The sequence below is a fragment of the Poecilia formosa genome, unplaced genomic scaffold, assembly GCF_000485575.1.
Source record: "Poecilia formosa unplaced genomic scaffold, Poecilia_formosa-5.1.2 Scaffold351, whole genome shotgun sequence".
Lineage (NCBI taxonomy): Eukaryota > Metazoa > Chordata > Actinopteri > Cyprinodontiformes > Poeciliidae > Poecilia > Poecilia formosa.
In genome coordinates, this window is record NW_006800290.1 from 29,883 (window position 1) to 46,063 (window position 16,181).

At 37.5% G+C, this 16,181-nt stretch overlaps 1 protein-coding gene across 2 annotated transcripts; it reads right to left on the reverse strand.

The window, feature by feature from the left end:
* Positions 1-708: 708 nt before the first annotated feature.
* Positions 709-14,026, reverse strand: LOC103153466 (6-phosphofructo-2-kinase/fructose-2,6-bisphosphatase). Of its 2 annotated transcripts, none has more exons than XM_007574400.2 (14): positions 13,743-14,026; positions 10,445-10,570; positions 9,638-9,734; positions 9,262-9,328; positions 8,911-8,985; positions 8,767-8,823; positions 8,008-8,129; positions 7,013-7,220; positions 5,810-5,956; positions 5,548-5,652; positions 4,356-4,485; positions 3,252-3,314; positions 3,089-3,153; positions 709-1,812 (listed from the first exon to the last, which is right to left on the reverse strand). In XM_007574400.2, the coding sequence occupies exons 1-14, from the start codon at positions 13,765-13,767 to the stop codon at positions 1,753-1,755; spliced, it is 1,347 nt and encodes a 448-aa protein (XP_007574462.1). In that variant the 5' UTR covers positions 13,768-14,026; the 3' UTR covers positions 709-1,752. The 2 variants fall into 2 exon arrangements, with proteins under 2 accessions (XP_007574462.1, XP_007574461.1); XM_007574399.2 differs by lacking the exon at positions 13,743-14,026 and adding an exon at positions 11,385-12,436.
* Positions 14,027-16,181: the final 2,155 nt, after the last annotated feature.

A 16,181-nucleotide genomic window follows, 5' to 3' on the forward strand; every position in this document is an offset into this window, starting at 1 on the left:
TCACTGAAGCATGGTGGTGGCAGAAGGGCCTGGGGGCTTGGTAAACAGAAGGAATGTTGGATGGTATTAAAACAGGCAGAGGCCCACATTTCCACTGGGTTCAGATAATTAACACCTAAAAAAACCCCTTCAGACTATGAAAACATGAGGCTGTGACGCCATCTAGCGGCGCATGGCTGTACTGCATGTGGTCGGAATACTTATGCGCGGTATTGTTTGCATTTTTGATGCCTTTGAGCACCTTCATTGACATCCTTCTTCAGGCTCATAATACTATGAATCAGGAAATTAATAGTTTTTAAAGGCACCGTGTAAACAAACAGAATGATTTGTCCCTTCTGGGCTACTGTAGATTTGGTGTCCTTGAAAACAAATGTCTTATTTTGAGCTAAAACTGAACGAAGGTTGTAACAAATTGTTGATCAGCTATATATTTTATGTGTAACTGAATGTCAACACAGAGGCAAACATGAAGGTTTTAGGAATGTGGACGGAGGATTTAAACCTTCCAGCTGCGAGACTCCGCCATGAAGTGTCCGCCATGACGCCAGGAAAATGTTTCTACAACGGCCTTAAAGGGCCATGTAAATAAAAAAAGCAGTAGTATATTTTAGCCGAAAAAAAAAAATTAAGATTTTTTTTAGATTAATTTAAGAAATTTAGAAAAAAGTGGTAATTTCTGAGTTTGAAATGTCGAATTTTTTTTACTTTTTTAAATTTGTGAACTTTCCAGCTTCTCTAGGATAGACGCGAAAAGATACCTGGCTTGTTGGCTAACTGTGTTAGCCACACACTAACATACACTTAACTAGTTAGCGGTAGCCTAAACCGCAATGATGTGCACGCGACTCAAACATATTTAGTTAAATGACTTTGCCACGAAAAATTGTAAGACATGTGATTAACGTATTTAGGACCAACTTACATTTTTGTAGGAACTGAATACATTTTAAGGCGCTGAAACCTTAGTAAACAGAATCTTTTAGTGTCTTAGCTAGCAGATAAAAGCTACATTAGCTAAGCTAATTTAGCTAGTTCGGCAGTAAGTACCACAGTAAATATCACTGATATTTATGTCAGTATTACGCAGAGATGGGTAGAGTACTCAAAAACTGTAATCAAGTAATAGTTGTAATGTACTTACATTGTTTCAGGAAGGAACCCAAGAACTAGTTATAAGCTTGTGGCTTGTTTACCGTTGTCATAGCAACTGCCTACCAAGATGGCTGTCAGTTACAAAGTTCCTGGAAATGTGATGGTAGCTGAATTTAATCTACAGGTGGTGACTTTGGTTTTTTCTTTTGTCTGTGCTATGAATACAGTTTGTTACCAACGTCTCTGCTGAGCTGAATAATGTGCTGATGAGGGAATGAAGCCCTTTGCGTAAATCAATGAACATCACTTTTCAAATCTAAAACTACCACTAAAACATGGCGGCACGACATCTCCGCTATTATTGCTGTCTACATGAAATTACAAGAGTTGAAGGAACAGCACAGGATGAAGTAAAGCAGTGTGAAACAGAGATTAAGGACTGTTGAACAGTCCTGAAGGTCGTTTTCAGTTCTTCACTTTTTAAAAGTTGTTTTCAACCTGGACCCTTCTAGATAAAGTGCACTAACAGTGGAATTAAGATACCATTGAAGAAACCTTTCATTGTCAGTAAGCTCTCAGTTTTCTAAAAACAAGGATTAGATAAATTAAAATAAGACGTCTTCTCTGGACGGGACGGACGTTGAGCTGAGGCGTCCTCTAGATGTGTTCAGGTACCGTCTCCAGCGCCTCCTCCGGGTCTCTGTCCACTTCCACATTCTGAGAAAGACAAACTCAAGCTGTTTGTTCAAACAATTTACCGCCTACTTGACTTATTTGCCTCCCTACAGAGTTCTTCTGTTTTTGCCTTTTTGTTTTAGATCAGAAAGAAAACCAAACATCTGTTTTGTAATTTTTTTCTTTGCAGTCAAAATTGCTTATTTTGTGGTGCTACTTAAGAAATATAAGATATTTTTTACTCTTCTAAAATCTGCATATATAAGAAAAAACATGAGAAAAAAAACAATTGGACACAAACATTTTCTTTCTTAAAAGAATTTAAATAATTTTTTACTTGCTGTATCAATAATGGACTAAAACTTAATCCATTATTGAGTAAAGCTGAGGCAGCAGTGTAAAAGTAAGAAATACTGCCACCTGCCGGTGGGAGTTAGAATCACTAACCAATGTTTGCAGGAATTTTGAAATAAATTTACAATTATACCTTAGTGTAAAAAAAAAATGCAGGGATTTGATTTTTTTTTCTGAATTTTCCCAATCACAGAATCGCAAAAAGCTTTTCCTCATAGTGCCAGGCTGGCTTGGATAATGTTTTTTCTCCTGAGTAAATGAAATAATCTTTTGAAAACTGCTCAGGTATTTCCTCAGGTGATTTTTCATGATCTGAAACATTTTAGTGTGGAAACAAATCCAGTAGTTGCGTTTCCATTGACCGTATAATTGTGCAATTTGACGTTTCAATAATAAATTTGCGTAATTTTGAAAAATCTTGTTTTTTGATTAAAAACAAGATCAGGTGGTTTTTTGTTTTTTTTGGCTGAATTGAAATTTGTTTATTTTGCAAAACTGCAATAGAAAGACTTTTTTTTCCTCACACGAGCCACATGATCAACAGCCGGATGTTGCTACTGGCGTAAGCCATGAAGAAGAAAACAGGAAGTGGTTGGAGGAAGATGGTGAAGCACGTCTTAATGATTTATCGCGTGAACAAGCTCATTCATGTGTGATTTTAATTGCTTCTCTTATTTAACAGAAACACCACCAACGTGAAATTGTGATTTTTTTTCAACATTAGTGGAATATTTACAAAGTTTTGTGTACATTTATAATGGAAACGCAGCTGGTGTCTAAACCAGACCATTTCCTCTGGTTGCTGGCCTGTTTTAGCAGTAGTTGTGTGGGACAAATGTAATATTTACTCTAAAATCATGAGTCCTCTTATCAGATCACCAAGGCAGGTCTGAAAACCTTCATCTGTTTCTGCGCGTTATCGCTGTCTAAGCCGCCATAAACCAACAGACTGCAGGGACTTTACCTCCGGCCGGTCTCTGTGTGTGTTCACAGCTTCAATGTTGAGAAACACAGACTCAACTTTACACCCTGAGGGGAAACAAAACAGAAGTGGTGAAATGTGTCACAGACAAACAGCAGATTCAGATCCAGAGCAGCTTGTTCTGAGGCTGATAGCAGGAACGGACCGTAGGCGACCGGCGTGAGCTTCAGGACGGTGTGCAGAGGACACTTCAGGTAGGGCAGCTCGCCTGGCACAGAAACACGAGTTACTGCATCAGAAACACACCAGCTGCTTTTCACTATATTCTGCTAATGTCCAATAAATAAAGGGTTATTTATTGGATTTAATAACCCTTTATTTATTGGACATGACTTATTAATGACTTTTCAATAAGTCATAAAAAATCATGGCAGCGACAGATGTAAACAGCTACATCAGATATATTCAGGCATTGGAGCGATATGGGAAGCCATCCTGCTCAAATATATGTGATTTAACATGTACTCAACATGTTGGCTGTGTGTTGTGTACGTGTTAAATTTTCATTTGTGTATGTTAAAAGTCATAAATTTGCACGTAGGGGGGAGCTTGTCGCTCCCCCCTACGTGGGAGTGGCTACGTACTTAGCTTGCTCTCTGCTATGCTGCAGCTAGTGGGAGTGGCTACGTTTGTGACATTTTGGGGAAATTGGTGTGTTTCCATTAAAAGCTGCAGCATGTAAAAGTGATCAAAAATAGTTTTTTCATACATTTGTTGAAACTGTCACCATGTTGTGATAGATTTCACAGATAATCCTTGAAAAAGTTTAGCTCCTCTGGCTTCTCCCACTACCAATTAGAAACAACCAATCAGAGCCAGGAGGCGGGTCTTAGCTTGCTCTCTGCTATGCTGCAGCTAGCATGTTGTGAACACTAAGCTGGTTCACATAGCCACCAATTATGGCAAACAATTTTTCTGTCACGGAAAGTTGTTTCTTCACCATTAGCACATGTATCAAATTGTAAATCAGGTTAATTGACAGCGCTAAGTCCCGCCTCCTGGCTCTGATTGGTTGTTTTTGGTTAATTTCTTCAGACACAGTAACAGGTCAAGGAGGACAATTATCTGTCTCATAAACTGCCACAACATGCTGACAGATTTAACAAAAATGTTCAAAACATCTTCTTGATGAAAGTTAGGTACTGCAGCTTTAAGCTGATTTATTTTCATAATTTTGTGCAGTTTTATGGCTAATGGAAACGCAGCCAGTGGAATATTTTTGGTAAAATAAAGATGTTTTTTTCCTCACTTGCACTCTTGTCCAGGAAGTAGGCCAGCAGACATCTCATGACTGCCTGATGACAGATGACCAGGACGTTCTCCTGCCTCTCCAGCTCCATGATGACGGGCTCCAGACGCTGGACCAGGTCCTCATACGACTAGAGGGCAAAGGTCAAACAGGTCAGATTTACAGGGTTAAACACACCAATGATCAACATTCTCATTACTGTCAGGTCGAGACAGCAACTCCAATTCACAGAAAGGATGTCAGACGTAAAGTCTTTTTTGACATTATTGTCATTCTGTACAGGATCAGAATGCAGTGAGTCAACTAGACGCGTCACTGGATCGGCTTCCTGAAATAACAGTCATATTGTCACTGGTCCTGATGTATAAAGGCAGTTTTGATCGGCAGTAAATGTTTTTATATTCCAGAGATATTTTCTGCTGTGGAATATGAAATTATTAAAATCATAATTTATTAAAACAAAATCAGGATTTATTAAAACAAACCTTTGACATTAATAGATATTAAAGTCTATGAATGGAGGCTAATCTACAAATCTGTAGATGAAACTAATATAGGATTTTTTATTTTTCCACCTTTGTTTTTCAAATTTTTCTATTTCTCCCCCATTCTTCTTGTTTTAAAAAAAAATTCTTTCTTTTTCCTTTTTATCCTTCCTTTTTTTTTAGGTTTTATTGGCTCTAGTGGCTTTTATTTGATAGTTAATTGACAGGAAAGTTGGTAATGAGAGAAAGGCAAAGGTCGCCTGGCCGGGAATCGAACCTGTGACGGCGGCGTCGAGGACTAGGGCCTCCATACGTGGGCTGGAGGCCTGGGCCACCACAGCACAACCCGTCCTTCCCTTTTGTTCTTCTGTTTTTTCTCTTTTCCACCTAAAGCCTCTTTATAGACGCAGATTCTTCACTTCCTGCAGAAACTAACGAAGCTACAAATGAGGAGAGTTTTTTGTGGATGGACTGATTATTACTCATACTTTGTGGGAGTGTCTGAATTATTTTTAAACCCTGATTATCCTAAATGCCACGGATGTTTTTCCTCTGAAGTTCAGAAGTTTTGGAAACGACCTTTTAACTTTTCCAGCATCAGCTGCTTCTCTGCCTTTCCTGCTGGCGTTAACACAAAACTCTTTACTCTGGATTTGTGAATAATCTGGGAGACGTTTTGGGCTTGCCGTACCTTTTTTCAGACTCACCTCTCCTTTGGGGTACCGGTACCGATATTTGTCCTGATCCCTCAGAGCGAACTCCTCTGGGTAATGCTCCTGAATCTCCTCATAAGTCATTTCCTCACAGACTCCCTGATCAGAGAATGACAACATGAATGTGTTCTGCAGTATCTGCTGGGTTAATGGTATTTCTACGTGAGGTTGAGTGTAACAAGGAGGAACAGTTGGAATCACATCAGAGTTTGAACCGTGTTTATGAAATGCGGCGGCGGCTCGGTTTGAGGCTCACAGCGTCGATCTCGTTCAGGGCCTTCCACTGCTCGTACTGGACCCCCAGCGCCTCGGCGGTCTGGATGGTTCTCTTCATGTGGCTCGTCCAAACCTTCAGGTCGCTGATGCTCTGCCCGCGCATGTAGGCGCCCAGGGCGGCGGCAAACTGACGGGCGGACGACAGAGAGAGCAGTGAGACGCAGAAACTAAAACTAAACTCGATTTACACTCTGAATTATTCCTCCATTAAATATTTAGGTGCTAAACTAAACCTTTAATTTAGCAACTAAATATTTCTCTTCCTAGCTAAATATGTATTTAATTACTAACTAAAAATGTATTTTGTAAACTAAGTATTTAGTTTGGAGATACATAATTAGTTGGTAAGCTAAATATTTAGTTTACAAATAATATAAATATTTAGTTTAGCAATTAAAAATTTAGCTTTCTAGCTAAATGTTTAGCTAAATATTTCTGTATTTTCCAACTAGAATTGAGTTGATAAACTAAGTATCTAGTTTGAAGCTACATAATTAGTTGGTAAACTAACTGTTGAGCTTCTTAGCTAATTTTTATTTAATTACAAACTAAAAATTTGGTTGGTATACTAACTTTAGCATGGAGGTACATAATTAATTGGTAAGTTAAATACTTGCATTGTAAACTAAATATTTAGTTCATAATCTAATGCTTAGGTACAAAACTAAATATTAGCTCAGCAACTAAATATTTATATTTACAGCTAAATATTCAGTTAAATATTTATTTACAAAATCAAAATGTAGCTGGTAAAATAAATATTTAGTTTGAAGCTACATATTTAGTTGTTTATCAATTACATATCTTGTAAAATAAATATAGGTAAATTTTTATTTATTTATTTGAACCTTTACATCCAATACCTGAATAAAGGCTGATTCTATTCTATTCTATTCTATTAATAATTTAAAGAGCTCTTATCGGAGTTCTACCTGCATGTTTTGTTTTATCGATTATTGATGGATTTGTGTCCGAGTTGTTTTGCTATCTGACTGATTTCGTAATCGCTGGACTTTGCTCTGCAGTGAAACTAGGAGTGCTGCTGCTGCTGCTGCAAACATAAACATCAGCATCCAGCATGACAGGATTCACCTTTGACCTGAGCTTTCGTCTCAAACGGATCATCTTAAACTTGGACTCTGGTTCTGTTTGGTAAAATGTTCATTAGCGCCGCTGGCCTGACCTTTGCCCCCCGGTGTGACAGGCCGGAGTCTCCCCCGATGCGCCCCACCAGGTTGAGCTCGCTCTCGCCGTGCCGTGACAGGTAGATGGACCGGGGCGTGACGTGGATGTTCATGAGGTAGTAGACGATCCGGCTCTGGATGTGGTCCTGGACCCGGTTCACCAGGTACCGGCTGCCCACGTTGAAGATTTTAATGTACGATAAACTCCTGTGGAGAGAAACGGGGAGACGGGCGGTAACTAAACACATGAAGCCTCCATCCATTTATATCATTTAGCCTTTAGTATGGAGCAACATTAGTGAAGATACGGTAAAACAACAACATCTATAATTTGGATCATTTAGAGAAAAAATTGTTAATTTATTAAACTAATATTTTAACAACATTATTCATTAAGCTTAAATGTTTAAACTAAGTATTTAATTGGCAAGCTACATATATAGTTTACAACTAAATATTTAGCGCCAAACTAAATATAATATAAACTACAAATCTATATAGAGACACATATAGATTTGTGTCTCTATAAATAAGATAAATAAGATAGAGACACTACATAAGTAGTGTCTCTATCTACCATATCTTATGGTAAACTACATAAGATATGTAGTTTACCAACTAAATATATAGTCATACAGCCTTATATTTAGCTCCAAGTTAGATATTTATCTCTACGCTAGTTAAATATTCAGTTTGCAAATTTAGTTTACCTGCTAAATATTTAGTTTCGCAACTAAATATTTAGCCTGTTAACTAACCTAAATATTTTGTTAGTAAGCTAAATATTTAGCATATAAATGTTTAGCTTCAATGAATATTTATTGAAGCTATTATTATGAATATTTAGCCTTTAAATATTCATAACTTTTTTGTTTTTTACTTTTTTACTTAAATATTTAGCTTCAAGCTATTTAAGGAGCTGAATATTTAGCCTGATTTAGCTAGCAGTATCGGTAGCAGCATCGGTATCGGTAGCAGTATCGGTATCGGTTACCGGTCCTTGCTGTCGTCCAGGGGAACGTAGGTCATCTTGTAACACTCGATCCTCTTCAGGAAATCTGCAACAGCTTCTTCTTTGTCACAGTCTACGTAGTCGGGACTCGACAGCTTCACTTGCTGTACAAAAAAAACGACTTTGGTGAGTGAGGCAAGTAAATAATCAGTTAATCACATGATAAATTAAAATTAGCTCAATAATTTCCAATCTGATGATTAATATTTTTGATTATAAACTTCATAATCTATTTTATTTATGGTTTTGGTTGTCTGGTTTTTATTCTCTTTCCCATTTTTGCTTGTGTTTTGGATATTTAAGCAAAGTTAAGGTTTATTAGTCTTTATGATGACATTAATACTATATTACTTGAAAATGGGAGCGGGAATTTATCGCATCTTTTAACTATTGGGAAAAATTTATTATGATAAGAATTCTGATTTTTCTTGATAAATTCCCATTAATAATATTGAATAAAAAAACAAATATACTTTTACTATTCACTAATAACAAGAGCATCAATGAAAATCAGGAAATTCAAAAGAATTATGAATTATTGTAATGAAATAAATCACATTTAAGTGAAGCTTATTTCAGATTGTCATGTTTTTCAAGCATAAACACTGTATCATGCCACACAATTACCTAGTGAAGTAGTAATTGTTTTTTTAGTTATTATCACAACTTTACCACCAAATATGTCCCAAAACGACAATATTATTGTTTATCGCAGTGAAATCTTAAATCACAGTAACTTACTTTAATATTCTCAGCAATTATTTCGGGATCGTCGCAAATCGACTCCACAAAGAAAACCTGAACCAGGGAGAAGATGGGCACTGTAGCTTTATGTTTCTGACAGATTTCTACGTTTTACAGCAGGAAAGCAAATTAAAAACCAACTTTGTAACCATTTTCTTTGCCGAAGTTGAGGATGACCTCTCTGCGCTCCGGTGTCGTGTTGGTGGCATCGAAAACCTGGCGGAGCAAAATCAGGACTTTTATCACGCAGTTAAATATGACGTTAACTACGTATAAATGTTTTCAAGATCAACATTAATAAACATTTACAAAACATTCATTGTCCATTAACCAGAAGAATATCTGATAATTCAATTATTTGGGTCATTTAAACAAATAAAAAAAATAATTCAGAGGCTCTGTTTCAGGTGAACTTCCTCCACATTTGCGTCCTGTCTTTAAATTGCTCCTGTTTCAAGCTGCAGCTTTGGATAACCTTTGACCTGAACTCACCGCGACCTGACCTTGGTCTCTGGTCAGGTAGTCACACACATCCTGCAGGGCCGTGTTCACGCAGGCGCTGCAAGTAAACACAAAACATTAAAAACAATGTAAAAAATATTACGAAATAATAAAAAAAAATATTTAAAAACCATAAAAAACAATATAAAAACATTAAAAAAATAATAAAATATAAAAAACAACATTAAGAAACAACATAAAGAAATTAAATATAGATAAAACATGATGACATTTCAGGCCGTTGATAAATGTTTCAGTAATCGGTGGGATTTCAGCTGAATCCTCACAAATTGGAGATTTTATTAAATGTGATGATAATTTTGGGATTAATATTTTCTTTAATCTGTTTTCTGCGTGATGGTCGTACTTGCGTATCTTCATGGCTTCTGCGTTGTCGGGTTTAAAGAACTCGTAGCTGTTGTAGGAGCGGGTTGCTTCTCTTCTGTACTGCCCCACGTTAAACACTAAAAAAATACAAATAAAGTTACACAAGGATTTTAATATTTTAAATGTTTAATCATCTTAATTTCAGAATCTGTCATCAATTAATTGCACTTGAATTGAAAACAATATCGACAAAGTACAATTCATAAATATTTATGCTGCTAAATTATTCAATAAAAAAGTAAGAAAAACCTAAAAAAAATTTGCAAGAAAAAAACCAAAACTTTTTGATTAACATAAAAAAATTTTCTATAAAAAATTTCTATGTTTCTTAAATCGGAGATATTCGTGAAAAAAAACTCAAAACTGTTTTAGGTTAATTTCAGAAATTTTCTATAAAAAGGTAAAAAATTTCCAATTTCAAAAGATCTAAAATTTCCAAGAAAAACCTCAAGAATTTTCAGATTAATCTTATAAATTTTCTAAGAAAAAAAAAGGAAAAAAAAAATTTTAGTTCAAAAAGTTGAACATTTCCAACAAAACACTTCTTGAAATAAAATAGGAGATCCTAACCCTAAAAGTTGAACATTTTCAACTTTTGAAATTCAGAAAATCTCCAAAAATTTGAAAATTTGCTCCTTCTGCCAGCTGAAATCCAGATGACAGACATCAGGGGCCAAAAGTAATAATTAAGGAAAATGGGTTTTCAGTGGCTGAAGGAAAACGCTACAGCAGTGCTGGAGGCGGTAAAATGTAAACCGAGTTGGACCCCAGGCAGGAGGATGAGTACCTTTGGTCGACACCCCGATCCAGTTCAGGTACCTGGTGAGCTTCTTGGAGATGTAGGTTTTTCCCCGAGCCGGCAGGCCGACCATCACTATCAGGGTCGGGGAATTGGTGAACTGGGGAACCGAAGCTGAAACAAGTTAAACACAACCAGAAGAAAAGAAGATACTTTACTGATCCCAAAGGGAAATTAAACAAAGAGTTCAGGGGTTGAAGGTCATCCAGCTGCCATTGATTTCACATTATGATTGATGGAGGGGATGGCTGGTTGCCATGGTTACTCATCATAACAAACGAGGAATGTTTTATCAAGAATCCATCCAGCTGCACAGTACGGCTCAATCGATTATTGAAATAATCGACTAATTTAATCAACTAAATTAACTAGCATGGCCTGTTGTGAATGCTAAAGCTAGTTAGCATGGCCTGATGTTGTGAATGCTAAAGCTAGTTAGCATAGCCACTTATGACAACGGATAATTGGTTTTCCTGTAACGGTGAGTTACTCTGCCATTAGCACATTCAGCAGCGTGTACATGAGGATGACTAGCAACGCTAAGCCCCGCCTCCCGGCTCTGATTGGTTGTTTTTGAAGTGTTTCTTCAGGCAGCTGTAGCAGCTCAGGGAGGAGGAGGAGATCAATCTTATCACAGATTATCTGTTTTATGTTAAACTATCTTCACATGGTGACAGTTTGAATAAACACATAGAAAGGTTTATTTTTGCCAAAGTTACAAACTGCAGCTTTAATATCGGATCAGAACACGATGACCCCCGTGACCCTTTGGGGTGAACGACCATCAGGACTTCTCCATGTTTCCAAAATAAGAAACCATCCAAACTCAGAGTCATTAAGCACAGCTTAAAGTCTCACACTCCTCAAAAACAGAAACACAGAAACCCACACCGGGTCAGAACCAGAACCGCTGGTTCTGTCTACTCACAGCCTCTGCGTTTGCTCAGTCTGCTTCCCATCCAGGGAACCCAGGTTTTCTCCAGGGGGGTTCTGGTGAGCGTCGCTCGGTTCTGGGACATGACTTCGCCGTGTGTGTGTGTGTGTGTGTGTGTGTCTTGGTGTCGTCTCAGAGTCGGTGTGTGTTTAACAGCAGGGAGCTTCCCAGTTAAACGTGAAGTTTGAACTTTCTCACGATATGGGAGGAGCTACCTGTTTGCCTCGCTGTGATTGGTCGGTTCGTCTGTTTGTCACAGAATAACGTCCAGTCAGCACAACGCTACACTTTGACCTGCAGGACAGGAAGTGGACGTTCTGTGGGAATCCTGATGGGCCGACAGCAGGAAGCTCTACATGCTTTTTGAAGATAAGGCTGAATCGATCAATCGTGATTAATTGATTATTGAAATAACCACCAACTAATCCAGTAATTGATTAATCGTTGACAGACTCAGACAAAAGGCCATTTGCTGGAAGAATAACACACTCAGTGCAGTAATTAAGCTAAAACTGTACAAAAAATATAATCTTCTTACTGGGATCCAAATACAGAAACTAATTTAGCAACATAAGACAGATGAGCAGAAGAAGAACAGTGGCTGTTTGACTGTTTCTTTGATCAGTCTCAGTTTTTGTCTCTTTCCCCCAACATTTCTGTGGAGAATAATAATCCTTCTTTCAAACCCCAAGAGAAAGAATAATTAAAAGAGACATGAAACGTCAATACTTGGAGGAACCAAATGTCAAAGTGGAAAATCAATGGGATTTGCTAACTGCTGTTGTCAGAGACCAGCCTACTCGCTTTTAGTGCTTTTCTCTAGATAAATGCCAAAGAAACATTTGTAAATCAATGTGGCCAGTACACTTTGATGGCAGAATCAATCTTGTTTTGATAAAGCTAATTACAATCAGGATACCATCCACAGATTTAATTCATGTAGAGAAAATCTTCCCTGAAAACAACCAGCTCCTCTATACGGTATACCTGACATGCCGAAAAAGGAAAAGGTGCCAAGAAAACTACGAGGTGCCATGACAGTTAAAAATTACCAGCAATAATTTGGGTTATTTAGCCTTTAATAAAAGTTTTTTTAAAATGGGGATTCATATATAAATGTCACAATTTAAACTAAATATTTAGTTAGCAAGCTAAATATTTATCTTCAAACTAAATAGCTCTGGGCTATATACTGAGCTTTAAACTAATTATTTGGCTTGCTAACTAAAAAATTTTCAAGCTAAATATTTACGTTCAAAATAAAAATGTACTTAGCAAGACAAATAGTTAAATATATAGTTCAGACATATTTAAGTGGAGCTAAATATTTAGTTGGTTATTAAATATTAAGTTTGTTAATATTTACAAAGCTTAAATATTAAAATTTAAGCAGCTAGAAATTTAGCTTGCTAACTAAATATCTAGTTAGGAGCTTAAGATTTAAATTGGAGCTAAATTATTTGTTGGTAAACTAAATAGCTTAGCTTGCACTCTAAATAGTTAGGTTAGAAACAACATTTTTAGCTAAATTGGGCTATTAAATAATTAGTTTGAAATAGTGACTGTCACAGCTTTTATTTTGATAGTCCACTTCCGCTTATTGGCAAGTGAATTTGCATTTTAGCTAAATATTTAGCTAGCTCAGAGCTAAATGTTCAGTTTGTAGCTAGCTTGCACCCTAAATATTTTGGTGGTAAACTAAATAATTAGCTTGCTAACTAAATATTTAGTTTGAAGCTATTTATTTTAATTTGACTTGTTGGAAACTGTGACATTAATGAGTGAATAACATGATGAAAACTTTACAAACGGCACTCATTAGAAAACTCATTAGACTTTTTTTCTGGGATAAATTCTACCGGAGGCGTTTTTGTTCTGTTAACCAGAACATTCTTCCCAGCAGAACTAAGCAAATCAAAATGAGTAACAATAACTTTTATGTTGCAGCTTCTTCTTCTTCTCTGAGGATTTTAAAGCGGCTTGTTGTTGTTCCTCCATGTGGGGGCGGAGCGCGGCGGGGCGGGGGCGCTTTGTTTATGACGCTGAAGCCCCACAATACAATGACCCCCTCCTTCATGATGGACCCCTGGACTGTCACCACGCCCACGCACCTGCCAGCCCGCCTCGCGCGAGCCGCGAGTGTTTCCGGTAAAACAGCTCGAGACTCCAACCAAGATAATAAACAAAGAAACACCCGAGCATCTTCAGCTCAATAGTGGATCTTTGATCCGTTTGCGTCACAAGGTCGCGCGCCGTGGATTTCACCTCTTTTCCTCGGGACCGAATGAATGAATGAATGAATGAATGAAAACAACCTGAGCGGTAATCACGCAGCAGGTCGGTGCTGATTACCGTGCGGACGCTGGAAGCGGAGCATCCTTCCCGGGTCCGGTTCCGTCCTGCGGAGCCTCGAAACACGGAGCGCCGTCAGTTATGACATGTGTGCACCAAGTACGAACACTGGCCGTGGGCCCGCCCACTCCACGGCCACGGAAGCAGCGACCCGTCCGATGATTGACTATCCTACCGGAATGTCCTCCTCCTGCGGTGCGTCTGAAACCACAGACTTCACCTCCTCCTCCTCCTGCACCTCCCCTTCTACCCCCTCCACCAGGGAACGGCGTCATGTGAACACCACGTCCCAACTGCGACGGAGAGAACTGTAAATTCAAAACTAAACAAAAGAAGAATAACTTTACGCCTAAAAAAACTAAAATTGGGAGATTAATCTCAGAAATTTTCTAGAAAATCAAAGATTTTTGAGTATGAAACATAAATACATTTACAGGAGAAATAACTCAATTTTTAAAAATATTTTAGAAAAATATCAGAAATGTCTCAGTTCCAGTAATCAAAAATTTGCAAGGAAAAAACATCTGAGATTCATCCAAGACATTTTCTACAAAAACTTTAACATTTCTGAGTTGAAAAGTCATAAATTTGCAGGAAAAGAATCGAAGACTTTTAGATCAGTCTCAGAAAAGAAAAAAAAAAACAAAAAACAGGACATTTCTGAGCTCTAAAGTTAAAAATTTTAAAAAAATTTCTAGCGTTTCTTGCCATAAATGTACTCCTGTTTTCCGTCTGTACTGCAGCCTCTCAAACAAACCCAGAGCCGTTGTTCAGTAAATGCGATGTCATGTTTATTATTTGTTGACAGTCTGATGTCAACTCTGCTATTGACAGCAAAGAATGAAAATAATTCTAATAGAGTAAATAATGTTTATTTCATTAAATAAGCTGTATTAAGACACTAATACTTTATATTTAAAAATACACAAAAAGTGAAAGAATAAAACATGTATTTATTATCCTGGGGTCACTGGTCACAGGCAGGGCTTCAGTCTGCTGGTCAGTCTGGTCAGTTCTCAGGCTTCTCTGAGAACCAGGTTTCTGGTTCTCAGAAGTCCTGGTTCTCAGGCTTCTGAGACGTCCTGGTTCACAGGCTAAAGCCAAGAATAAAAGAGAAATTATCCAAAAGTGAATAGAAAATACATATATGTTTCCTTCACATTCAGAAATAGACATGTTCAGCATGTTGGGCTCTGACTTGTAGCATCTTTACAGCTAAATCCCGACATGGTGAAGCGGGGAAACAGAGACTGAAGGACAGCAGCTCCAGCTGTGATCCTGACTGATCTTTCCTCAGCGGTTTTTCATCAGCTCTCTCATTAGAAAACATGTATCGGACATTTATAGAAATACAGAACAAATCATGTCCCGTATCGATTCAATACGCAGCATTTAACAGCCAAATACTTCTGTACTGTATTTTAAGGGACGGGTGGCAACCCTAGTTTGCCTGGAAAGTTTAGTGGAAGGACCCTCAGTGATGAACCAGCTGTCTGTTATTAGCTAATGCTAATTAGTGTCTAAAGCTTTAACAGCTAGCATCCAGAAGTTACTTGATGATAAAAAGTATTTCCTCTGAGCTTCATTTCAGCCCAGATAATTATTTATACCTTGATAAATACAGTGGAAAAGCAGAGGAGATAATAATGTTCCTGTAAAGGTGATCACAGTCAAAAGGTGTTTTTACGCCAAGCCTGAATCTTTGGAGGGAAAGAAAACTAAACAACCTGACAGCTTTAAAACTTTTACACAGTAATGATTCATTTTTAGGTGTTATACTTCATTATTATTTTTTACCTTTAATCTTTCTACAAATCTGCAGTAATGAAAACGTTTCCCCTGTTTGCTTCTCATGCAAAATAAATAAAAGCTTTCACTGGTTGACCTTGATGAAGTTTGTTTTTCTTAAGAACTGGATATTGTAGATTTAAATGTGAGGCCGTCTGCGTGATAGATGAATCTCAACCCAAAATGAGGCAACGAGGAAACATTCCTGCACAGGAGAGATAGAAACTCATGAACATCTCACACTCCCCCAGCTTGTTGTATAGTGGATGGCTGCACTGCAACCGGAATTTTGTTGTCTTTCTGGCAGTGACAATAAAATTCTACTAATTCTGATTCTGATTCTGAGTAAACGCATACCGCACGTTCACACTTGTTGAAAAAGAGCCCAAAGCTTAAAGAACATTATGTTCAGGAATGAAAGAGGTTCAGGTGAGAATCAGCATGGAAAGTTTCCTTCAGATCAACATTAAACATTATTAAATAAGTTCATAAAATCTGTCTTTAAATATTAACATATCAGAAGGTTGTGTCTGCATGCGGAGAAACATCAACATTTCAAGGTTCTTGGTTCTGTTGGCTCAGATTAGAGCAAGCAGAAACTATTATTAGTTTTATTGTTCTTGTGTTTCTGTGTGGAGATTTGTTGTTTGT